The sequence below is a fragment of the Gordionus sp. m RMFG-2023 genome, chromosome 3 (genome assembly GCF_954871325.1).
Source record: "Gordionus sp. m RMFG-2023 chromosome 3, tfGorSpeb1-WG-v2, whole genome shotgun sequence".
Taxonomy (NCBI): domain Eukaryota; kingdom Metazoa; phylum Nematomorpha; class Gordioida; order Chordodea; family Parachordodidae; genus Gordionus; species Gordionus sp. m RMFG-2023.
In genome coordinates, this window is record NC_088777.1 from 3,210,979 (window position 1) to 3,236,039 (window position 25,061).

The window sequence follows — 25,061 nt, forward strand, 5'->3', positions numbered from 1 at the left end:
TCCTTTTATCTCATAATAAATAGTTTAAATTTTTTAATATAATTATATTAAAAATAATTATAATTACATTTTTAAATTTCAATAATATTAAATCCGCAAGTTGGCGTATTCTTTTAATTTATTTTTTATAAAATAATAACACGTTAACTTGCGGATTTAATATTATTGAAATTTAAAATATAATTATAACTATTTTTAGTATAATTAAATTAAAGTATTTAAACTATTTATTATGAGATAAAAGTTATTATTAAATATATAATAAATTTAATTTTTATAAGTTATTTATAACATAAGAAAAATGAATCTCACTCCAATTAATAGAGAATATATCAAAAAAGCATTTACAGTTTACCTAGGCATTTGCAGTTTAGTCAAACCCATCTGATGATCCTAATTTTGTCGATTACTTTAAGAATAAAGCGATCAATAAAAAATATCAAAAATTATATTTACTATTGGCTCCCACAACTAAGAGATAAAGCAGAATTTTATAATACTTAATAAAAATACTTAATTATAGCGTTTATTAATTGTCATTTATTTTAAGAAATAAAGTTTACTAATTTGAATATAATTATTTTATTATTTATGTGCTTCTCTAGTTGTTTATAATTTATATTGCTTAAATTTGATACACCCATTCAAAAAAGGCACTGTACAAAAATACGTTTAAAAAATAAATTTAAAAAAAAACCCCTGGACTAAATAAATCCAACCCCACCTTAGATCATATTAAAAGGATTTGTGAGGGGGGGGGGAATACTAGGGTTGAATATTTTTAACCGAAATTATGCATCTGATGGAAAGGGTTCCGGTTATTATATCTAGGATTAGGGGATAATAAAATGACGTAAACTAGGATCAGTATATATCTAAGGCCGTCAAGTGTTATGGTAGAAAGTGTTTAGAGTGTCTTAAATTTTACACACGGGAGAGTCTTAATGTTAAAAAATTTTTGAAGAATGTTATTATATTATTAAAATCTAGCAGTTATTTATAATCATCATTAAATTATACATTTTCTTTGTATATATAAATTATTATAATCTAACAATCATTTTATTTTTAAATTATATATTTGATATATAGATGTGATTATCAACTAAATAAATTTTTTCGCTCACTTCGAAATTTAAATTTTAACAATGGAAACCCTAAGTTAAGCATTTTGCGCGCCCTACTTAAGTATAATAAGAATCATATCTGTATCTATTTGTAAAAATGTATATTTGATCTATATATGCTTGATGATGTATTTGTATCTTTAACATTTTAATTAATATTTGAGATGATTCGGGATATATATATATATACCTTTTTTTTACTTCTATTATGATACTTTTTCAATATCAATAGGATTCGATTAGAAAGCTAATTTTAAAAAAAAAGACATTATTAGACTAATAAAGCTACATATATCAATGCTCGATTTATGCTATATTTTGCTAATATATATTATGGATCCTTTATTTAGAAACATTCAGTGGATCCGCTGGCCCCACTTCTAATGCCAGCCTTAAAAAATGTAATATTTAAAATGCAAAATATTATTATATTAAAAATAAACACGGAGCCGGGCGTGGTGTAAAAACACATTTTCGAAACGGGGTTGGTTGATTTTTTTTTAAAATTCAATTATTAAGATAAAATGTTTGAAAATAATATAATGGATCTTGTCATTATTTCATTGATCGTTTTTTATTTTGATTTCCCTTTAAAAACAGTTTACAAAAACTCAAGGAATTTTAACAGTATATGGGAAATCACTGTCACACCCATTTTCAGGTAATTCCTAAAAATTTTTATTTTAACCAAGGGACGAAATTCTATATCACCATAGTCCTTTACAATTTCTGAAGGATGATAAAGACTTATAAAATGGTATTATCAGAACTAAACACAGCCATTGTCTCCCTCAACTACTACAATCCCTATTCCATTCCTGTAAATTTTTCTGACTCATTTCTATCCGCCAATAGTAGATTGTCGGCTTGGATAATCTTCTTTACAAAATCAATTACTAATATAAAAATAAAATAATAGAGGGATTAATGTTCTCTCCCCTAAACCAATATTTATCGAAAGTGAATGTTAATTTGTATACATAGCCTTAAAAATTTCAAATCGAATCCATTAGTAACAAATATAAATAACTAAATAATCCGATTTATGAAATAAACATTTATTTGCATATCACCCTTGGCTTCCTAACCTATGAAAATTGAAGGTTCAAAATAAATTTGTTACATTAATTTATTAACATTTTAATGTGAAATTTATTTCCGACTTTGATACAATGTATATATCTTTGATTTTATATTATAAACACATGTATGATATTAATACAAAATCAATACATGTTAAAAGATGTCTGGTAGTGATACACTCCCCTAAGCCAATGACGATACTATCCCCTACCCTCTTCCTCTCACCCCATGATAGCAAATGTAATGGAGGCAAACCCTCTCCAAAACCTTAGGAAATCTATAATCCTACCAAAAAAAATATCTTTTAGGATATTATTTATAAATATTATGCAAATCAATTGAGTCATATAAAAAAACTTCCTAATAAAATCATAATCATTTCTGGTATCATAGTTTAAGAGTAGTAATAAGATTATCACATTGGTTCTTGAAAAGATAATCTATTACTAACTACAGTCCTGAGTGTGAAGCAATTACATATAATGATACCCAGACTGACGATACATCATAATAGAGCATTTGAAAGAGTCGTTTGTAGCCTGTCATTTTGATTGCCCATATAATAATTATTCCTATATAAAAAACTACTATTAAATTCATAACTTGCTTCCTTATTATCTCGATGATCAGGAAATTCTTTTCATAAAGTTTGCATCAGACATAGGAATAAATTGACTTCTCGTTTTAATTTATAATAAATATATGGGTAACCAAAATGGCGTCCCCGGCTGTTTTTTGATGTACATTTTTCCATCGTCAGTCTATTTATTATTATATCTCAAAAGTTTTAAATTATTTTGAACGGGGTAATGAGGTGTAGCTTTGAAACGTTATTGATTATTGTATGTGATTGTGTTAAAATTTTATCTGTGATTTGAATGATTGAAATAAATTATCTATATTTTGAATAAAATGCATTAAGGTTTTAGTTTACTTTGTAGCCACCCACAACCAGAGGTTGAAACAAGAATTCGTATAAAAGTTAGAATATTTTTTATCGAATAAAAAATAATAATTGATTCGAATATTAAAAAATGAGAATATAATACTTTATAGATTATATTGCTGATATAGGCTTGTTTGTAGATTTCTCAATTTTAATAGAGTTCAAATCCTAGTTAATATTAATATTGTTCTTATATAAACAATTAGTGAAAAGTTAAATTAAAATTTATTTCTAAATATAAATATAAATTATAATAATTTAATTTAAGAAAAAATTTTAACCACATAAACGCATTGCTTTAATGCATCCAGGGTTAAATTTAATGTTCGTTTATTTTAGTTTTGCTTCATTTCAATAAATTAACCATATATATTCAAAGTTATTCATTTTAAAATTCGTTAATTTATACTCTTTATTTTTTAAGAATAAAGAATACACCCAAAGCTATATTTAAAGAGCTTTATATTTTTAAAAAATTAACCGTTTAAATGAATTACATTTAAAGTTAATTTTTGCTTTATATTTTTTAAAAAAATTAACCGTCTAAATGATTAAAATCATGCCTATATTTAAAGTTAGTTAATTTTTTTGCTTTATATTTAAAAAATTAACCGTTTAAATGAAAACATACAAGGCTATATTTAATTTATATTTTTAAAAAATTAACCGTATATTATGAATTACATTCAAAGCCAAATTTTAAAGTCCGTTTAATTTTTGCTTTATATTTTTAAAAAAATTATACCGTTTCTAAATATTTCGTTTATTTTTTGCTTTATTTTAAAAAAATTATAGTGCAAATTAGTATTGTCGATTTTTAAAAATACGAACAATCCAATATTTAAGACAAGAAAAATTAAGCAAGCATCGCGATTTCGTTAATAAATGATAAAGTCATTTTACTATCTATAAGCGAAATCTCTAGCCGTTAGTAAAAAGATATCGGCTTAGCCGTTTTTAAAAATCGAGCAATTTAACACAATTGATAAAAGATATTAAAAGAAACTGAAAGTAGAAAATTAATAGTAGGGATTTTTATTTATTTCTTTCTTTCTTTCTTCCTTCCTTCCTTCCTTCCTTCCTTCCTTCCTTCCTTCCTTCCTTCCTTCCTTCCTTCCTTCCTTCCTTCCTTCCTTCCTTCCTTCCTTCCTTCCTTCCTTCCTTCCTTCCTTCCTTCCTTCCTTCCTTCCTTCCTTCCTTCCTTCCTTCCTTCCTTCCTTCCTTCCTTCCTTCCTTTCTTTCTTTCTTTCTTTCTTTCTTTCTTTCTTTCTTTCTTTCTTTCTCTATCCGTTTCTTTCTTTCTTTCGTAATCAAATATTTCGGGCCGGTTTGAGCCCTAAAGAATAAAATAAAATTCGGGGCCAAGATTATTAATCTTATAAACTATTTAATGAGATTGGTAATGAAATAAGGAAAAATTAATAATTTTAAAAAAAAGGGTTAAGTAAAATAATGAGTTAAATCTTACAGGGATAGCGGGTTGGGGCAAAAATTTTATTAAGGAGTTTATCGAATCTTATAATAAATTAATTTTTATCATTATTTGTGTATATATAATTATATTTAAATAATTCGTTGATTATACGATTTTATTATTTTAAAAGAATAATGGGTTTCAGGGGCATATATTTTCCTCTTTATAAATTTTTGCATTATTTTCTCTTTATATAACGGTTCTCTTACTTCAGTCATAACTTTTCTATGTTAATGTTAGTATGTTTCTATATGATATGATTGCATGATATATGATATAAACGGGATACACTAACAGAAATCTACGCTCATCAAAAATATTTGTAGGGAGTGTGTCTTATCCTTTTTTTATAGAATCAAGTCATAATAATATAATCATGATAAATTTGAATTTGTTCCGTCACTCCTCCACATCTCTAGTATTAGTGTTTTCAAAAATTCTGAAAACATCCTGTTTAAGGGTTCCTTAAAAAAAATAACGCTGTTTATATTTGGAATGAAAATTAGTATAAATGGGAAAGGGAATCTCGGGGTTGAGAAAGCAAATTTCAAAATAGGCTACTGAATGTGAGCTAATATTAATGTAAGGAAAGATATTTACGTGAAAGTTAACGCATCGTTTAAATTTTTTATTATTCAGCTAATTCCCAATTTCTATAATTTAATTTGACATCAAAAAGTATATGATTGATTATTTTAATTTTTTTTCTAATCAATCATTTTTAAAGATAATTTTTATAATAATCATAAATTTTGTTATAATTGTAACCCCAGAATTTATTTATTTTATTTAAATTTTTATTAACTTATTGTATCATTCGATTAAATCTAATTCTGGAAATATCCGTATTTGACATCAGAATTGATATCTTCTGCAGTAAACTTTACCGGTACTCTACCGACAAGCAAATATGGAGAAGGTTTAGACCCCGCTCTACCGGTATTCGCGATTGGTTTGATATCAACCGAGTAGGATTTTTCTACCGATAATTCTTTGTTCTTCAGGTCCATCTGCCCAGAATACCTGTTACCAATCTAAAGTATATGTAAATAAATTCCTATATTATAAGGCCAAATAATGGGGATTTTTATATATACCTTTTGAATCTCTACAGTTTCCTCATAATATCCGCCATAATTGGGGATTAGGTATATAATTGCCTTTACGTTATTTCCCCGATAACTGTTATAGGCATCAACCCCATCAAATTCAAAAGTAACCTTTAAGACTTTGTCCACTATGCACGCCTTTAATCCGTCGTACAAATCAATACCTGTCAAATCAAGGAATTAAATATATTTATATAATAACACTCATGATTTTTTTTTAAAATAAATTAACATAAATCACTTATTGTTAAGTGGATTTAAAGATAATCCCCTATTCTATCCATAAATATAAACTATCACGCTACACACATCGACGAGGTCAGAAGATAGGTAGGAGTATTGGGAGAAAGAAATATCATATTTATATTTACACTCATATTTTTTTTAAAAATAATTTTAAATCCCATATATGGATTATTTGGATAGCACAAATAAAATAAGTATCTGTTAATATAAAAAAAACTTCTCTTTCTAATATCAAATTAGTTAGTATTCAAAAAAAAAATACAGAATCTAAATATAATTAACTGGACTTTAACCTCCTACTAATATTATTTAGTCGGCTCAAGCTAAAGAGCTCAACTCATATAGGGAAGTTTTAATTGTAAATCAAGGCTAATCGAAGGTGATTATTTAGGATTAAATATTCTTAAATGAGTCGTGGTTTTCTGGCTCAATCTGGATAATTAAAAAAAAATAACTATTCATGACCCTTGAATTGGAAGACTAACACAAAGCTCTACTATACTAATCTTAGAAAAAGAGGCACAATGCAATTATTAAGAAACGCAGGACAATAAAATATTTTCTCTAGGATCCATCATTTTTCCTTATGTATAAAGGTAAGTAAAGTCTGGTAATCGAGTTAAAATTTGTTTAACCCCATATCAAAAAATAATCATTAAAATTATAACTTATCGAAGTATTGGCGCCTTGCGCTAAAGATTAATAAATATATAATATATAATATATATTATTTTATTCACTTCTTTGATAAAACATGTTCGCATTTTCAATTTCAACTAAAAAATGATAAAAAAGAAAAATTAAGATAAAGAAGGATATACTCTTTAAAAATTTTTTTAAGATTATAATCTTTATAGATTAGTGTTGATCATGGCTTCCGATTAGGGTTGATATCACGTGAACGTAATAATCAACCCATTCCATAGCTATTCCGGGCTAATATAACGTCATTTTGTCTTAAATATTAGTCGTATCCTTTTTAAAAAAATCGTTACAAATTGGACCGTTTAAACAACACTACTTTAAAGATACTTCTTTTTTTTCATTATAGCAGACAAGATATTTAAAAAAAAATTACATTTGAAAAAGTAGGGAAAAGTCTTTGTGGCAGATCCAACCACGTCATCTTCGGTTATGTAAATATAATAAGGTGTCTTTATTTTGAGTCCTTTGATTACAACTAGATCCTGTATTATTGGACAAACGATTTAAATACAAAAAAGGGAAATTCGAAAGGAATTACTTTCTTTCTTTCTTTCTTTCTTTCTTTCTTTGTTTGTTAAGCATCATTGTGTTTTTCTTCGGCAATGTGCTATTATTTTTATGCAACTTTAAATCATTTTTAGAGCACGAGAAAATCGGAATTTACCGAAAATATGTTTTATCATGTTTGAGAATACCTATCTTATGAATTGTAGACCTTGTTAACCTTTGAATCATTTATAATATATATTAAAAAAATATATAAAATTTAACATTTTATATTAAATTATATTAAGTTTAAAAGTTCACGAAAAAATTGTTTGAAATTCGTAGGGTAAGGTATTTCAAACATTACGGCATCCATTTCCGGTAAATTCAGATTTTTAAATTTTTACAAAAACGTTCTCAAAAAATTTTACAAAATGTGAAAAGTATACATATTTTTTTCTCGGATATAAAAAAAATAAAATAACAGAAATTCTAAATCTAAATGTAAATCATATATGGTAATAAGAATTATGAGATATCATTTAAATAAAGGTGTGGGGAGAGAGGGGGGGGGGTATCCAACATCCAAAGAATAAATGAAGAAATCTTCAGGAGTATATATTAAACACCTCGTATGGATCTTTCGCAGCCTACAATTCATTTTCCAGAGGCCTTTATTTTAATTAATTGGAAAGCCTCGCCTCAAAGATTCCAAAAGTTGTTCATAACTGGTGACCGTCAATTTCAATTTAAAAAGTTGGGAGTATTTGTTATTTTTCTTCTTTCTTTAAGTGTTCAGCATGGACCAGGACAGATCGTGAACTATTTGATCTATCAATCCCGATGTAGGCCTTTATGGGGTATTAAGGTCAGGGGTATTAAGGTCATAACATCTGGTCTTTTTTAAACTATAAGACGATTTACTAGTATAAGTGTAAGATGGTGTATGTTTAAATATGCTTTCCAAACCTACTTTAATTTCTGCTAAAACTATATGCTCACCACATATAGGATTTTTAAATCCTCGTTACAGTTTTTAAATATTTTTCCCAGTCTTCAATTCGGTTTTTTTTTCTTATTTGATTAAAAATAAATTGTAATCTATAATAACTAACAATATATAATCTTAATTATAAATTACTATCTTGTCCATATTTTAAATGTAAAAATATAATTCTGTATTTCTATTTCAAATATACATTTGAAAAACTATCGACTATACATATATTAGCGGAAATATGTTTTTTTCCGGCAATGTATAATTTGTTGTTTTTTTAAACTTTAAATCAATTTTTTGAGCTCGTTTTTAAAAAATTTTTAAAAAAATGATTTTACTGAATATGTGTGCTGTTAGTGTTGTTAAATTGGCTCGTTTTGAGCCAATTTTTTAAAACGGCTAACTCAATATTTCATCCAGAATACTATTACGCAAGCCTGTAGATTTTGTTTGTAGAAGGAACAAAGGTTTGGACATGTATTAGTCAAATCTTGAGGCTTAGACAATATTTTTCTGGATAAAATAATGATTCAGCCGTTTAACAGTACTATATGCCGTGTTTGGAATAGGTATCCTGTGATATTTAGACAAAATTTGCTAAGAAACCTCTGAACTTAATATAATTTAAATTTAATTTTTCCCATAGATTTTTTTTATACAATTTTAAATGACTCAAAGGTTATTGTCTACAAATTTATAAAGTAGGTATTTCCCAAATATGTTGGAATATATTTTCGGTAAAATCCAATGACATATATAATACCTAGACTGACGATTCATTCATTTAGCAAATCAGCTGGAGATGCCATCTTGGTTACACTAATCATTATTAAAATTTTAAACGAGAGCCTAGTTTATTCCTATCTGATGCAAACTTTATTAAAGAATTACAGGATCATCGAGATAATAAGGAAGCAAGTTATCAATTTAATAGTAGTTTTTTTAACATGAGCATAATTACTAATATGTGTTACCAAAAATGGCGAGTCCAACTGATTTGCTTTAAACGACGCTTAAAAATGCATTTTAATGAATGAATCGTCAGTCTAGGTATTATATATGTCATTGGTAAAATCAGATTCTTAAATTTCAAAAAAAAAAATCTAGCTTAAAAAATGATTTATAGTTGAAAAAATAACACACATTGGCCGGAATAAAAAAACAAATTGACGCTAACATATACATAGAAACTATATTTAAATATGTTATTTTAAAAGTATTTTTAAATATCTCTATTTGTATTATTTTTTCTTTGTTCTTTAAGAAAATATTAATTAACCTCTTTCCTGAAATTTCCCATCTTTACAAACGTGGGATTAGTAAGCCCCACATCGGGGTGGGCAAATAATTCGTACACACTATTGCGCGTTCTTTGATTTGGAGGATTAGCATATTGTAATTCGAGATCAAAAGTTTCCTGGTTTACTAGTACATTTGAATATCTCAAATAGATCTCGGGCCGTGCCTCGAAAGGTTTTGTGAAGCATTTATCTTCTTCTTCTTATTTTTAGCCCAAAATTTATTTGTTATAAATAGCATCATAGTATAGTTATTACATCTTTAAAATAGTGTTGTTAAATCGACTCGTTTTGAGCCGAGTTTTAAAAACGGCTTACTCAATATTTCATCCAGAAAAAATATTAGGCAAGCCTGAAGATTTTGCTGATAGAAGGAAACAAAGGTCTAAACATATATTATGGAAATATCGAGGCTTAGGTACTGAAATATTGAGTAAGCCATCTTTTAAAAATCGGCTCAAAACGAGCCATTCAACAACACTATCCTTTAAAATAAAATAAATTAGCAATAATAATTTTATACCTGACGACTCTGTATGTCTTGAACAAAAGATGAGTATAATTCCAAATCCAAAGATAAATTTCATGCTAAATTTTTGCGATAACTTTAAAAAAAAAAATAGTAGGTATTGAAATTGATTCAATATTATAACAACTTTATATACTCATGAAAATCCAAGTGTCCAAGGTTAAAGTTAATTTTTTTTTAAATAGTCAATTTTTTTCCTTAAGTCGATATTTATAACTGATTAAATTGTTAAATAAATTATAAATAGACAAATATCCTTTTGTTAAATTTTAAAAAAAACAAGCCTTTTTTTAAGCTTATATATTTAGAGCTTATTGCACTTTTAAATAATATTGATTCTAAGCAAATTAAATAAGTCAATAGAGATCGTTAAAATTTATAGCTAAAAAATTTGCAGGGCCCTCCAGTACACAAAGTACTGAGTACACAAAGTACTGAGTACACAAAGTACTGGAAGACCGTCGTGTCAGGCTATTCTAACTGTCTTTATTGCATCTTATATACATCTATAAAAATGACAATAGAGACGATGTGTATAATAATATAAGTTGTTGCGACAACTTAAAATGGGGTAAGAGATCAATTTTTGTAATCAAAATACTTTTATAATTTGATCATTTTAATGGTTCTGATACAAGATTACTATCACAACAAACACTTACAATCAGAAATGGATAATAACACCCGTTTAAGATTTCATCCCTCAAGATTTTTCAAATAGAGAACCAAACCTACACTACAATTCTTATAATGGAAGTATACTCAAACACAAATTCCAAAAAATATTGAAGTTGTTCTGACTTAATCAAAATGAAACCATTAGATATTACTGAAAATTTTTTTTCAGAGCTAGATTTAATTATTTCAAGCATGAATGCGAACCAACCTTAATTTATCATTTAAAATACTAACCTAAGCGATTATGGATATTTGAAGTATACACCAAAATTTTGAATATATCAAATTCATAATGAAGATCGAAGATAAATTTAAGCTTCAAAATATATCCCTCTCAATAAAATTATTCATTTTCCATACTTTATAAATTGACTACAACCTCCTAGTAGAAAATTGAAATATTATTTTAATTATGACTACCAATTTATTGATATTCAAAAGATTCTATTGAAAGATGATTCCATTCCATCAATATTTAATTTCTAAGCCACCTAATGACTGATATATTATATCCTCAATTATTCAATTAATCCTCATCCAATGCAAGATATAGAACAAATGGAGATTGATCTTCGATCATATAATTATTTGAACATGGGATTGGATTACAAATATTTTCAAATTATTTTTAAACCTAAATATTCCACCAAATAATGTCCACTGCTTATATATATATATATATATATAATAGCCATAGAAGCTTACCACCAAGATTTCTTTGACTCAACAATGATAAAAATACCAGTTAGTTGATTTATCTACTTGATTATTATATTATTTTTAAATATTCCAATTCCACAATCATCTAAACCCCAAATTTTAATACATATTTTTCAAAAATATAGATTTTAAGTTAGTTTGTATCATAAACATTACTCAATTTTTTAAACCATAATATCATGAATCTTGATACAACAAAATCAAATTTTTAATTAAATTTTATAATTTTTTATTTTTTTTAATTTTTAAAAATAGCATTTTTGAAATTTTAGAAATAGGTCATTCGTTCATATTATACCACCCCCCCTACATCCTCCTTTTTTTTCCCTTCTAAAATGGGTATGTCAAGCATTTGTAATGCCTGTCATAGAAATATAACCTTGACCCAAACTATTTGTTTTTATAAACATGGGCTCAGGACAAAACAATGTTTAAACTCTGGTAAACCCCCCTTCAAATTAAATTTTGTACAACAAAATTGAAGCAACCCCCATTGTAACTCAAAATTTATATCCTAATTTTTATGATAATTTTTTAAAGTGGAAAAAGCGACCAACCTTAATCCACCTATCCCTTGAATCAAGGTCTCTAATTTCTAATTTTTTAACAGCACTTATTATGGAAGTTAATTCAATTTTAAATTCCCTTAAATCATGGGAAAATCTTTTAACCTTTCCTTTCAAAGTCTCAATTAAACCTACAGATAAAAATAAAAAAACTGATTTACAATGATATTAAAAACTGAATAGAAGGAGTGAAAATTCTTATAGTGATGGAGTTTTTCGTTCGACATGGCTTGGAGAGTAGGCTTGTAAAATATTAGTTGGCAAAACTTAAGACGCGTCTTGTTTTCTTTATTCACCGACACTGTCTTCTGCTCGAAATCGATATCGATACCCAGGTAACACATCTCTCCCGTTGGAATGGTCACTGATTTAGTGCGAGTGACGTTAGCCCCCTGGCTGCAGCAAGATTAAGGAATGACATGGTATCCTGAAAATCGGCGTGATCGCTGGCATGGAAAACATCATCTAGATATATCGAATAATGAGCTTCTTTGATTGATTTAGCACATAGGTCCAGAATAGTATTTTGTAACGCGTAAGGCGAGAAGCCAGCGCCCATGGATAATGTTTTATAGCGAAATTTCGCGGTAGCGGTAGATAATCTAAAAAAACATCTTCAGCTTTGAGCCAACCAAATTAAATAGAATGCCGATTTTAGGTCAATTTTGGCGGCATTGCTAGTGCTAGCCAACATTGGTGCGATCATCGAATCGTCTTTAATGAATGGGTATTTTATAAAATATTTTAAAAAGTTTGAGATATGACTCTGGGTGATCTATCTTGTTTGGGGATCAGGAACAGGGGTGAGCAGAACGTGGTATGGGATTTTTCTATGACACCGCCTTCCACTAGTTGGGTGACTATCAGCATATATTTCGAGGCTAGAAGAATAAACATGTTCCTGAAATATCCTCCATGGTCCGCGAATGCCTGGTTATCGTATTTCGGGCAAAAGCCGCGTAACGCGACACTTCTCGTTTAAAGATACCGCTGACAAGTCCAATCTTGCGAACAAGTTGAGTTCGGTTTCATCTGTCGTATCGATGCCCATGAGCCTGAGTAGTTTATGGAACCTGCCGATCGTGGCGCTGTCGGTCGGCGCTGACGGAGGCAAGACAGCACCCAGGTAGGGAGAGATCCTATCGGAAAAAATATTGGCTATGATGATGGGAGTCGACACTAGATGTTTCGCTAGGTAGATCCTCGATTTCATCCCCGTCTGCTCGACCTCGTCAGTTAAAAAAATATGCGAATATCCATCCTTAGACTACCTCAGAGACATCGCCATGAAAGCGCAAACTTACTTGAAGTCCTATGCATGGGGCTGAGTCCAAATTAAATACGAGGCCCAACATAATCTCTGAAAATTAGTGGGAAGTCTTCCACTTATAGCCAACCAGCCCTTTCAAGCGGCCCAAGCTTCCGCAGGTGGCCGCAAGCAAGGAGCACCTACCGGGAAAGACAAGCTCCCTGCCACTGACGAGGAGGAGCCCACTACCAGCTCAACGACAATGCAGAGGGAGGCTTCCCTAAGCGAAGGGGAAGGCCCAACAACCGTAAATGAGTTCATCAGAACTCTCCCCCCTTCGGCCCTTGGAATTGGGAGTCGCAGAGGCACTGGCAGCCTTGGCGGAAACCTGCCTTTCTAGCGATGGGAATTCATAAACGTCTCTTCTTCGCAGTTGGTAGCCAGGGGCTCTTTCTGCTAGACATATGTCATTCACGAAGTGCTTGGCCGTCCTGATCAACTTGTTCTCCTACTCCTCCCAAGCTAATAACCAAAAACATCCTCTATTTTCACCCACGATTCAAAGGAGTAGTTCTCGAAACGAAACTTGAACAAGAAAAAAGCTCTGATTAAAACTAACTGTAAGTTCCATTTTTTTTAAAAAAGAGGGGGGGGGGGAATTTAACGAAAATCATTTTAATTAGAAAGGTCAAATTTATCGAAGGTTATATATAATTTTAAAAATAAATTTTGAGTTACTTTTTATTGCTTCGTCAATATATAATTAGCAAAATTAACTCGATTTGACATTTTAAACTTAATAATAAAACAAATATTGAATTACGTATGTTAAATGTATATTTATTTTTTTTAAATTAAGCACGCTTAAAATTCTTTAAATTATATATAAAAATTTTTAAGCTATGTACAAAATGAGACAGCGTCTTTCTAACCAGATCCAAAGGGATGAATAGCTTAAGAGATCTAATAAAAGAAAAGTAATCTTTTTCTCAATAAGAGTATATATATATATCTTAGATGCCTAATTCATTTTTTGCGTCTGATAGTTATTTATTAATTATAAATTAATAAATATTTAATATTTCCCAACCTCTATCTTATATTATCGTTTTTCAAAAGTAACGCTGACGCAATAAGGATCTGTCACGAAACCTTAGAGTTCTAATATAAAAATTAGTAGTAGTCATTTTTAACAAAATATATTGAATGTAAAAAAAAATAAAAATTACAACTGCTGTTCAAACCTAGAACAAATGTTGTTAATGAGTAGAAAAACGGCCCGATTAAGATTATAGCCTAAAAAATATTATGTAAGCCTCAAGCTTTAGTCAATTGATGACCAAACCTTTCTGACAGCTAAGAGCAAAATCCCTAGGCATCATTTTGGTTATTATCTTAATGGGGTCGTTTTTAAAAAATCGACCCTTAATCGGGGATATTTTAACAACACTTAGTCGGCTCAAGCTAAAGGTCTCAAACTCATTCAGAGAGGGTTAAATTGTAAAAATTAAGGCTGATCACTTGTGATATTTAAGATTAAATATTCTTGGATGAGTCTGGGTTGTCTGGGCTCTATAAGGCTAATTTAAAACCAATACTATCCATTATTACATTTAAAACAATATTTCAGACCAATATTACAAACCCCAACATTTCATATATATATATCAAACTAATATTTCTTTATTTTCTTTATCTCCATATCATATAATGATACTAAAAATCAATAATAATCTTTTAGAAAATATATCGAAAAACGTCCATATCTGTCAGTTTACAAATAGTAAGATTATACAACATCCATGAGTGCTGAAATGGAAGACTAACATAGCCAACATACTAATTCTTAGAAAAAAAAGAAGCACAATATTTTTTTTGCAACGACAAGAAAAATATTTTTTCTTACTTTTTTTAAGATAATATTTAACATTTTTGGTGTGTGTGTGTGTATAAATACTTGTAAAATATTGTAATCAAAGTTTAAAAATAAATTCAAACTCAATCTCCATGTCAATAAAAAAATAATATAAAATTTTTAAAAAACTATCTAAAAAGTTAAGTAGAATCTCTATTAATGAAAACGAATCACTAGTTTTTTCTCAAAACACCAAAATAAAGTTAAAATATATTGATAACATGTAAGTAAAAATATTTTTATTGATAAATCAATCCATTTAAATATATTGTCATATCCCCAAAGATAAATAAAAATATAATGTTAAAGCATTTATAATATTAATAATTAAGATTTTTCCAGTGTTGGATCCATTACAAGTTTATCCTGGTACCTTTATCAAATATATTATAAATTATATGAAATGAATTATTTATTAAAATTAATAATGAGAGCTGATATGTTAAAGGTGTTCTCTTTTATAATGCTCTCTTATTATATCATTAAAAACCGCATTATTTATAAATATCATTTTCTTCAAAATAAACCCTCTTTATGATTCGAAATTCTTATCGAAGGTAATTTCCATGTCTTATTTTATTGCTAGTGTAAAAACAAAAATGAGATAAAATAAAATTAACTAAACCCCCTCGAACAAAAGTTTAAATAATTATATTTATTTTTAATAACAAATTTATTCAAAATTTATTTGGAATTTTATTAAAAAAACCAAACCTGTTGAGAAATTTTGATAATTTTAAGATATAAATAATTTTAAAAAATTGCATAGGCAGTTAAGACATATTTTTATTAAAATCTTTACTAAATATATTTAAATAATTTTAATATTTTATATAAAATTCTTATTTTCGCAAAATTCATTTTCAATATTTTGCTTTGCAATAATGGCACATCGGAAGTTGGAAAAAAATTCTCAAATTTTGAAATCACAAATTTTGAAATTCTCAAATTATAAAATTCTTTCTTTCTTTCTTTCTTTCTTTCTTTCTTCTCTCTTCTTCTCTCTTCTTCTCTTCTCTCTTCTCTTCTACTTCTCTTTCTTCTCTTTCTTTCTCTCATAATGCTACGTCAAAAGTAAAATTTTTATTAATTTTCTAAATAATAATAATTTTTGATCACAAATAATAAGTTTCAAATATATTTTAATTTTATTTGGATTTTACTTCAGCTGACAAAAATGGGGCAATTATTTTTTTTAATCATGTCATTATTTTTTTACAAAAGGCTATTAATACTATAATTAGGATCTAAAATATACTAATATATATTTCAACCCCCTTTTTCTTTATATTAATTATGCCGATAAAGGTGAACGTTTTTATTTATTATTCAAATAGCCATTAAATTAGATCTAGATAGATAGCAATTCTTCCCGTGGAATGAGAATTGGGTGAGCATTGATAATAATATTGAATCAAATCAATGATGGCTATAAATCGTAAGTAAAGGATATTTTAAATTTTTGAAGCAATTTATATCATAATTGAAATTTTAACAATAATATTAAATATATTATGAAGATATTCAGCCCTAAAAGAAATCAATATATTTCTAATGAAATCATAGCTAAATTAAACATAAGGATTATAATTAATTAGACTAACAAAATCAAAAAAAAAATGTAGTCGGAACAATTTTTGAAGAAGTGAATTTTTTACTTCTAATACATATCTATCTTTCAATATATAAAACCAATCCTATAATACCTCTTTCTCTCATTTAATAAATGGTACACGAACTTCTTTCTATATGATAATTTAGGCTAAAGATATGGTTTTATCATTTATTAAAATTGTAATATTATAATTTCAATTAAGAGAAATTATAAGTGTATTTGGAAATATAATTATTATTAAAAATAATTAATTTTTGATCATATTTCTTCTCTCATGAACAACGATACCGCACCATCTTGGGATTAAGAAATATGGCAGAAATAAACAAACCTTGCACGATAAAATTTGTCAATTCCGACATCAAATTGTCTTGATGCTGCATATGTAGACTTTTATGATCTTTAATGGGGAGGGAGGTAATGAGTAGGAATTCACCCTTATTATTTTGATTCCTGCCTAGATACCACTTACATAAAATATATTCTAAACAAATTTTCCTTGAAAAATCTTTTTTCGTTTTTCATCTATTTAAATTTCTTAACTATTTTATAAAGTCATTTAAATTTTTTTTAGTTGCAAACAAAAATTAAATGATATAAATTGGTGATATACCATTATGTTGAAGAATGTAAGGCATAGCTGTAAAAAATTTATTTAATATTTTTATAAAAAATTTATCATAATAATTCTGAAAAACGATTTTTTTTTATATTACTTCTATCGGATATAACTGTGAACTTTCCCGAGACTAATAAAATATTAAAGAATTGAAGAAAGAAAGAAAGAAAGAAAGAAAGAAAGAAAGAAAGAAAGAAAGAAAGAAAGAAAGAAAGAAAGAAAGAAAGAAAGAAAGAAAGAAAGAAAGAAAGAAAGAAAGAAAGAAAGAAAGAAAGAAAGAAAGAAAGAAAGAAAGAAAGAAAGAAAGAAAGAAAGAAAGAAAGAAAGAAAGAAAGAAAGAAAGAAAGAAAGAAAGAAAGAAAGAAAGAAAGAAAGAAAGAAAGAAAGAAAGAAAGAAAGAAAGAAAGAAAGAAAGAAAGAAAGAAAGAAAGAAAGAAAAGAAAGGTTCTATAAATTATATTATATACCTGATTCATTGAACATGGCATTACTTCCTAAAATAGAAAAAAAATAAATCTTAATTATTTTTGCGTTTCATTTATATTATTTATATTGGCATTATGAGTAGTTTGTTTCAGGACTAGGTAAATATTTACTTAATTAAGGGGAGAGGTGGGATGGGTTAGTAGAGGGCTCTTCTCTTGTAGTTGACCCTAACAAATTTGAATTTAAACAGTAGTTTTTCTCTGAAAAATTTAATAATTTACTCATTATTATAAAATATATTTTTTATAAAATGATATATTATATATAGCCTAAATAACCATTAAAACAGTAAGTTCCTCTACAGAGTATAATAGCCAATTCTGTCGGGATTTATAATAATTTTATATTTTCAAAACCGGCCCAGTCAGAATTTATTATCATTATTTCTTAATTTTCAAGCCCATTTCTTATTTTTAACATACAAAAGTATTTATAAAGTTATATATATATATATATATAAGAGATTATGAAAAGATCTAATTACCTCCTACAAATATGGTAATGTTGCCGTGCGCAGGTCCTAAAAGATGGTTAACACATTTTTATTATTATAGTATACGTATATCGGTTAATTAGCTTATATAAAGCTTTAGTTAATTTGCGTTCAACTATAAACAATTGACAAACTAGTAACTGACTAAAGTTTTCATATTCTTATTTATATTTAAATTTTTTTTTACTGATTTGAAAAAATTTTCCTATATTCTTTCGATTTTGGGTGATATTTTACTAAAACAAGTGGGCCCTTAGCGCGCCGCCAAAAGCCTAACAAAGTTGACAAGCGGACAGGTTAATTTAAAAAAATTTAAACATTGGGCAGGCTGGTTATATATTTTCCAACTTTTATTTGTTATTGCCTCATAAAATCTTGACATTTTTATTACCAAAGTTCCAACGACTGAGGATGTTTACCGTTCGGGACAAAATAATATAGCAAAAAAAATTAATATATCGAAAATATGTTGGATATCATTTGCATTGAAAAATATAACATCAACACATATACGAAAATCTGATTTTATCCATTTCCCAAAAAAGTAAAGAGTTCAATTAAAGGAGGGATCAAATTATAAATAATGCAATCTTTAATATTGATAGCATCTACGCTCAAATTAAACTACTACATAGGGAGGACGAGATTGTTTAGGAAAGCACCTTGTTTGATGATATAATAAGATATTTAAATCTTAAAAGTGATAAGCTTAATTTATATAATTTAGCAAAGATTTTAGTCTATACAAGTTTTACTATTCTTAAACAACACATTTAAATTTTATATTTCTTTTAATTAAATTTATTTTAAAAAAAAAAATTACGTAAAAAAAATCATATAATTCAAAACAATAACGAAACTATTAAATTAAACATATAAACCTTATCTTTTTAAAAAAATTTATTATTAACGGTTTTACTTTTTAACTTTTTCTTTCGAGATATCATTTGAGGAAGATAATATATTTCTAACGGATATCCTACTTAGATGGAAACGACATTGTTGCAAAATCTCTTTATTTGAGCCTATTTTTAAAAACTGCCAACTCAGTTTTTTTTCAGAAAAATATTAAGCAAGCCTAAAGATTTTGATCATAGATGGCACAAAGGCTTGGGCATCTACCAGCGAATTTTCTAGGCCTAGGGAAATATTATCCTGGCTACCATATTTTAAAAATTGACACAGATAGAGGAATTTCTTTTTATCACTGGATAAAGTAACCTAAGCTATCAAGATTAGCTAAAAAAATGTTCTAGCAACTATTCTTCTGAAGAGTATTTAAAATTGCTGTAAGATTTTTTGAACTTAGGAGAACGTGTTTAAATCCAGAAAATGTCAACCCATTATTTATTATTGTTATGCATTTTAATTACAAATAATATCATTAAATATAAATTTTATATTTATATTTGCAAAAAATTTTAATGAATGGGCATGTTGGGTTAAAAAAAAATTTTATAAGTAATGGTCTGGCTATCGGGTAAAAAAATCTTGAATAATGGGCAGGTAGTAAATACTTTGCGAACCAATAATTATGCCAATTACAAACCGGTTGTATATGTTTTTAGGAATATATATCTTAATAGCAAGTTATATTTGTCAATGATTAACATAATTTATTATAGGCAATTGAATGCTGGACCGTGAATATAAGGTTGAGGAAAATATTATGAGCATTACTTACTGCTAAAAATTATCTAAGAAGGATCAGGTGATGACTGTATCTTTTAGAGATTCACTCAAATTCTGGCTAAGATAAAGGAACATATGTTTCGATAATTTACTAATATAGAAAGGTGAGAGACAGGATATATTGGAAAATAAAATAGCTTGAATAAAAGCTGAAGGTGAACCTAGAAGAAATTTTTAAATTTAAAATTAATTTTGTTAACTTAATTGGTAAATGATCGAAATAAGTGGAGGAATCGAACATAGAATCAAGGATACGAAAGAAATAATCATTCATTATTATTATACCTTTTATAAGAAACGTAGGAGATAATTTTATATCTTTCAAATGATATGTTTCCTCATACCTTTAGTGATAATACATTTATTTCCTCTTATTTTAAAAAACCCAACTCATATAAGGCATTTCCCCGCATCTATTAATTTTAATTTCAAATTTACTTTAAAATTACATTATTTTTATATATTATATATTTATTTTGCAAAGTGAATTAAAGATAAAAGTTAACATAAATCGATATATATATATGTAAAATTATAGTTATGAAATGGAATATATCCATAAATTAATTGTTTAATCGTAATATTTTTATCCATATTTTTTTCCCCTAATTAAAATGCTTAACAGTAGGTGAAATCATTTATTTTAATATTGCAAATTTTTTATAAGAAGAAATGTACTTAATTGTATTATTCTCAGAACTATATCGTAATTATAAAAAAAAATTAGATTTATAATAGATAAATACTATATGATATATCAATTAACAAAATAACCAATCATTCGCTTTGCTATTAAATTTATGACATGTTTATTGATATAAATCTAAAAATTTTAAAGTTCTAAGCTTTTAACATCTTCAACTCGAAAGTCGCTAAAGAGCAAACAATTGACAAAATTTTTGCATAAATTCAATTTTAATAAATATCTTTGGACATTGTAAAGCTAAAATATTTTAAAATAGTGAAAAACTATCAATTATTTAAATAAATTACATGTATCTTGGAAAATACTGTTAAATATCTTAAAACCAAATCTTAAAGAAATTGAAAATAATTTAACTACCAAAGAAAAATATATTTTTTAAAATTATGTAAAGGAGGATTTGCAAAAGTATATATTAAATGTACCCTAAGCGCGAAAGATATAATATTGGCACAGTAAAGCCGTCAAAGAACCTGAATTTCTGCTAGTACACTATTTAGAAAAAATATTGACTTTTGTAACTGTTTTTAGGGCTGAGCACCAATACCATCCATAAGATTGTATCTTTTTAATAGTGTCATTAAACTTTGACTAACTGGAAAGTAGCTTAATGTTTGCCTCTATCTTCAAGTTAAAGTTAAATTTTGAGGCTTAAGTCATTTATTAAGAAAAGAGCCCGGTAAAGTTGTTAGAGTTCGCCATAGGGTGAAAATTTAACATTAGTTTTAATAGAAGTTCGTTTTTTTTTAAAAATTTTGTAGGTGATAATATAAAATTAATCTACCTCTATTCCCAAAAGGCATTGTTATATTAGATACTATTATATTAAAAATACAATATATTATTATTATTTGAATATACTATTATATGATACATATTAAAAACTAATTTTAAAAAAAATTATGTGTTGGGGACTATATAGTTGCAAAACTATATTTTAAAAAATCAAATAATGCTTATTATTTAGATAAAAATTTTAACCAATGATTAGAATTTTTTTCTTCTCAATTTGATTTATAAACTAGTTCAATTTATTAGATTATTATATGATTGAATCTTCTTATCTGAACTTTCTTTTTTCCTACCTTCCTTACTAACATTTTTAACAATATTTTACTAATTATGGGATCCATTGCTTGTTCTATATTTTAATTATTCTATATATTCATTTTAAATTTTTTTATACCTAAATTGAGCGTTGGAATTTCATTTGTTTCTAAAAGTATTAAATATTAGATCGCTCTATTTTTATAAATTATTTTGTTCCTAATTTACTTATTCCGATCCACAAATTTAAACCTGATACAGTGAAATATTAAAATAAATCTAAAATAATTGTTTAAAAAAAAGTACTTATGATGTAATAGCTCATATTTAGGGAACCTATAAGAAATATTCGAAAATTTATAATTATGAATCATCTATAAAAGGGCTAAATACCTAAGATAACACCGTTAACATTTCCTAGAATAATATTGAGAAAATCATATATATATATAAACGAATTTATAATTAAACAATAAATAAAATATCATTTTTTATCCTGATCTCTTTTAAGATCTTAAAATATTTGTATTTTGATAGTAATAAAAAAAATATAAATTTGAAGATTTTAAACCCACTAAGGGACCAAGATGTCGGTTTTCGAAATGCAAAATATTATAAAATTGTTGAATTTTCTAATAGATCACCGGATGCTTTGAGCTAGGATAATTTTTTTTTAAATGTATTCTAGTAGCCCTAAAAGTATTATAAAAATACAGGAAGTACAAAATTGGAACATGTCTATTTAAAAAAAAGATTGGAGCTTTTTCACTAATTTGATTTTCTTTTATAAAAATTATAAATCTTGTTCAAGATACATCTCCATAAAAAAATATTGGTGAAGAATTTGCAGGTTTTAAATTACCAAATTTCTATCCTTAAACACTATTTTTTTGTTAAATACTTTTTTGAATTACTCAAGTTTAAGCTATAAAATCTGAAAATTTTGTGCCAAATAATTAAGAAATTTTAATTCAATATTTTGTTGAGATATTTCCAAAAAAAAATTTTATTTAAAAGCTTGAGAAGATTTAAACTAGCGTTCTGTGGATGATAAAAGATAAACATTGAAGGGAAAGAGGGAAGTGAACGGCGGTGTAAAAATATTTGTAAATAAGGGTGAGAGGGTGAATTTGAAACATGAAAGGTCTTTTTTTATTTCATAATATGGCATATTTTAGAAAATTTAACTTAAAATAACAATAAAATAATATATATAAATAGCCTAAATCAACCAATACTGAAAAAAACAATTTAAACAATGGAAAAGCATCCGTGTTAAAAACCCGTCAATTGTAGACGCAGATCTCTAACTAAAATAAAATAAGATCTGTAAAAAATCAATAGTCATGCATTTATGGTTATAATGATTATATAATATATATATATATATATTATATATATTCTGATAAAAATATGCCGAACTTAAAATTTTAATTTAATTTCTTTAAACTACTTTTAGCATTGTTTATTTTAATACTCATCGATAACATTGTAAGATAACCGTAACAATTGGTCAATGATGTAAATAATTAATGAATTGAATAAATTTAAATGTTTTTCTCTCATCTTGAATGCCCACCAAGAGTTTAAAATTTTGTTTCCTATTGGCTGAATAAGCACGAATTTTGGCAACTTCTTGCCATTCAGTTAGATTTACTGATCTTTACATCTTGTTTAAAATATAATATTTGAAATTTTTAAATAGTCATAACTTTAAAAACCTCTAGAATCACATATTTTCGGTTTAATATTTCCGGTATTTTACCTAAATATATTTATTTTTTTCCTCAGTCAAATAATTTTGAATAATACGATTTGTATTTAAATTAAGCTTACAATGCAGTTAGCCGACAGCGAAATACAGAATCGCCGCAAATTTTTGCACAAACTGTGAATTAGTCGAGCGCCCTTATATTAACCTCCCCCCTGAGTTAGATGTAATTTTGTAATCATAGGCGTTATCATTTTTCAAGATTTTAACAAAACCTAAAGGTGGTAATTGCCTAAAACTCTATGTTGATTTGTTATGGAATTCAACATTATTGTATTCGGAATAATAATTTAAAATATAGCACATTTCCAATCACAAATTTTTGGTAATAATTTTGTATAAACTTTCGTTGGTAGTTAGTATCAAGCCATCTATAAATATTGTAATATACGGTAATTTATATATTTCAATATAAATACTTTCTCTTCCGCATAGTATTTCATCAGCCCTCAAAATTCTTCTGACAGCTATTTTTTTATTTTAATATAAGATAATAGAAATTTAAAATGGTTTATACCAGGAGTTATCTTCTTGCAAATGATCGATTCAGCTAATAAAAAAAAAATTTTCATTTAAAGGGATATAATATAATGATGAATACCATTAAATTAAAAATATGAGTAATTTTTTATATCTTTTTTTTTGAGTAAACAAAATATCGGTTCTATTTTGTCGATATTTTTAGATAATTTTTTAAAATAACATCAAATAAAATAAATATCAAAAATTATATTTACTATTGGCTCCCACAACTAATAAAAATAAAGCAGAATTTATATATATATATATAATAGTATATTATAGAGTCAATTTTAGTTACATCCAAAAGTGAGAACTAGAGTGGACAATATTATAATTTTACTCATTATTTTAAGAAAAACGACTATAATAATTTGAATAAAATAATTTTAATTTATATATGTTATTCTCAAGGTTATATATAATTTATATTGCATATATTTGAAAAGTATATCACAATAATTGGCAATTTTTTAAAAATTCATATTAATTAATTAATGTTATTTTTAAATTTTTTTATATTTGTGTATTAATTTACGATAAATTTTTAAACTTGATTCAAGGTTAACTTTTAATTTTAAATAGATTAATATCCGAAATAGATTCAGTGAATATATTATTTTCCAATCATATAAATAATAAATATTGTAAAAAGATAATTAATTAATGAGATAAAAATTTAAGCTATACACAATATCGATATATGTAATATCGAAAATTATCTTGGTTATAGGCTACCTTACCAAACCAAAGCAGGCGTCATTGGAATAAGGTGGCCCTCGCTTCCATTAACTAATTCATATCCTCTCGTTTGGCATCTGAAGCCATCATACACACACTCACAAAATATTATTACCTCTCGCTTCTATAGACAATGAATCTTCATAAGTCTCTCTCATTAATCTATTCTCCCTCATAGGCGCGCCAGAAGGGTTGAGTTAGAAGCTTAGTCAGTAGTTTTGTTGTAATCTTGACCAACCTGCTTAGC

The 25,061-nt window shown here is 26.7% G+C and overlaps 2 protein-coding genes across 16 annotated transcripts; both read right to left on the bottom strand.

The window, feature by feature from the left end:
- Positions 1-5,405: 5,405 nt before the first annotated feature.
- LOC135926345 (uncharacterized) lies at positions 5,406-14,376 on the bottom strand. 2 transcript variants are annotated; one of them, XM_065462188.1, is made up of 7 exons: positions 14,304-14,376; positions 9,995-10,076; positions 9,453-9,670; positions 7,064-7,172; positions 6,726-6,761; positions 5,728-5,903; positions 5,406-5,664 (listed from the first exon to the last, which is right to left on the bottom strand). In XM_065462188.1, the coding sequence occupies exons 2-7, from the start codon at positions 10,056-10,058 to the stop codon at positions 5,458-5,460; spliced, it is 810 nt and encodes a 269-aa protein (XP_065318260.1). In that variant the 5' UTR covers positions 10,059-10,076; positions 14,304-14,376; the 3' UTR covers positions 5,406-5,457. The 2 variants fall into 2 exon arrangements, with proteins under 2 accessions (XP_065318260.1, XP_065318259.1); XM_065462187.1 differs by having other exon boundaries at positions 9,453-9,673.
- Positions 14,377-15,352: 976 nt separating this feature from the next.
- On the bottom strand, positions 15,353-24,434 carry LOC135927673 (uncharacterized). 14 transcript variants are annotated; one of them, XM_065463816.1, is made up of 17 exons: positions 24,375-24,428; positions 24,292-24,306; positions 24,072-24,104; positions 23,974-24,021; positions 23,899-23,925; positions 22,177-22,200; positions 22,090-22,119; positions 22,012-22,035; positions 21,923-21,952; positions 21,854-21,877; positions 21,521-21,553; positions 20,712-20,732; positions 18,333-18,368; positions 17,830-17,856; positions 17,460-17,492; positions 17,357-17,383; positions 15,353-15,501 (listed from the first exon to the last, which is right to left on the bottom strand). In XM_065463816.1, the coding sequence occupies exons 1-17, from the start codon at positions 24,418-24,420 to the stop codon at positions 15,482-15,484; spliced, it is 498 nt and encodes a 165-aa protein (XP_065319888.1). In that variant the 5' UTR covers positions 24,421-24,428; the 3' UTR covers positions 15,353-15,481. The 14 variants fall into 14 exon arrangements, 9 of the variants coding, with proteins under 9 accessions (XP_065319888.1, XP_065319889.1, XP_065319890.1 ...); XM_065463817.1 differs by lacking the exon at positions 24,292-24,306; XM_065463818.1 differs by lacking the exon at positions 21,854-21,877.
- Positions 24,435-25,061: the final 627 nt, after the last annotated feature.

Coding starts and splice junctions, on each gene's coding strand:
- LOC135926345 (XM_065462187.1), bottom strand. CDS start 10,058: ATGAAATTTATCTTTGGATTTGGAATTATACTCATCTTTTGTTCAAGA. Junction 6,762..7,063: donor TTTTCCCTACTTTTTCAAAT/GTAATTTTTTTT, acceptor ATCATTTTTTAG/TTGAAATTGAAAATGCGAAC. Junction 5,665..5,727: donor AAACTGTAGAGATTCAAAAG/GTATATATAAAA, acceptor CATATACTTTAG/ATTGGTAACAGGTATTCTGG.
- LOC135927673 (XM_065463816.1), bottom strand. CDS start 24,420: ATGAGTAAAATTATAATATTGTCCACTCTAGTTCTCACTTTTGGAT. Junction 21,953..22,011: donor AAATTTGTGGATCGGAATAA/GTAAATTAGGAA, acceptor TAATACTTTTAG/AAACAAATGAAATTCCAACG. Junction 17,493..17,829: donor TGCCATGTTCAATGAATCAG/GTATATAATATA, acceptor ATATTTTATTAG/TCTCGGGAAAGTTCACAGTT.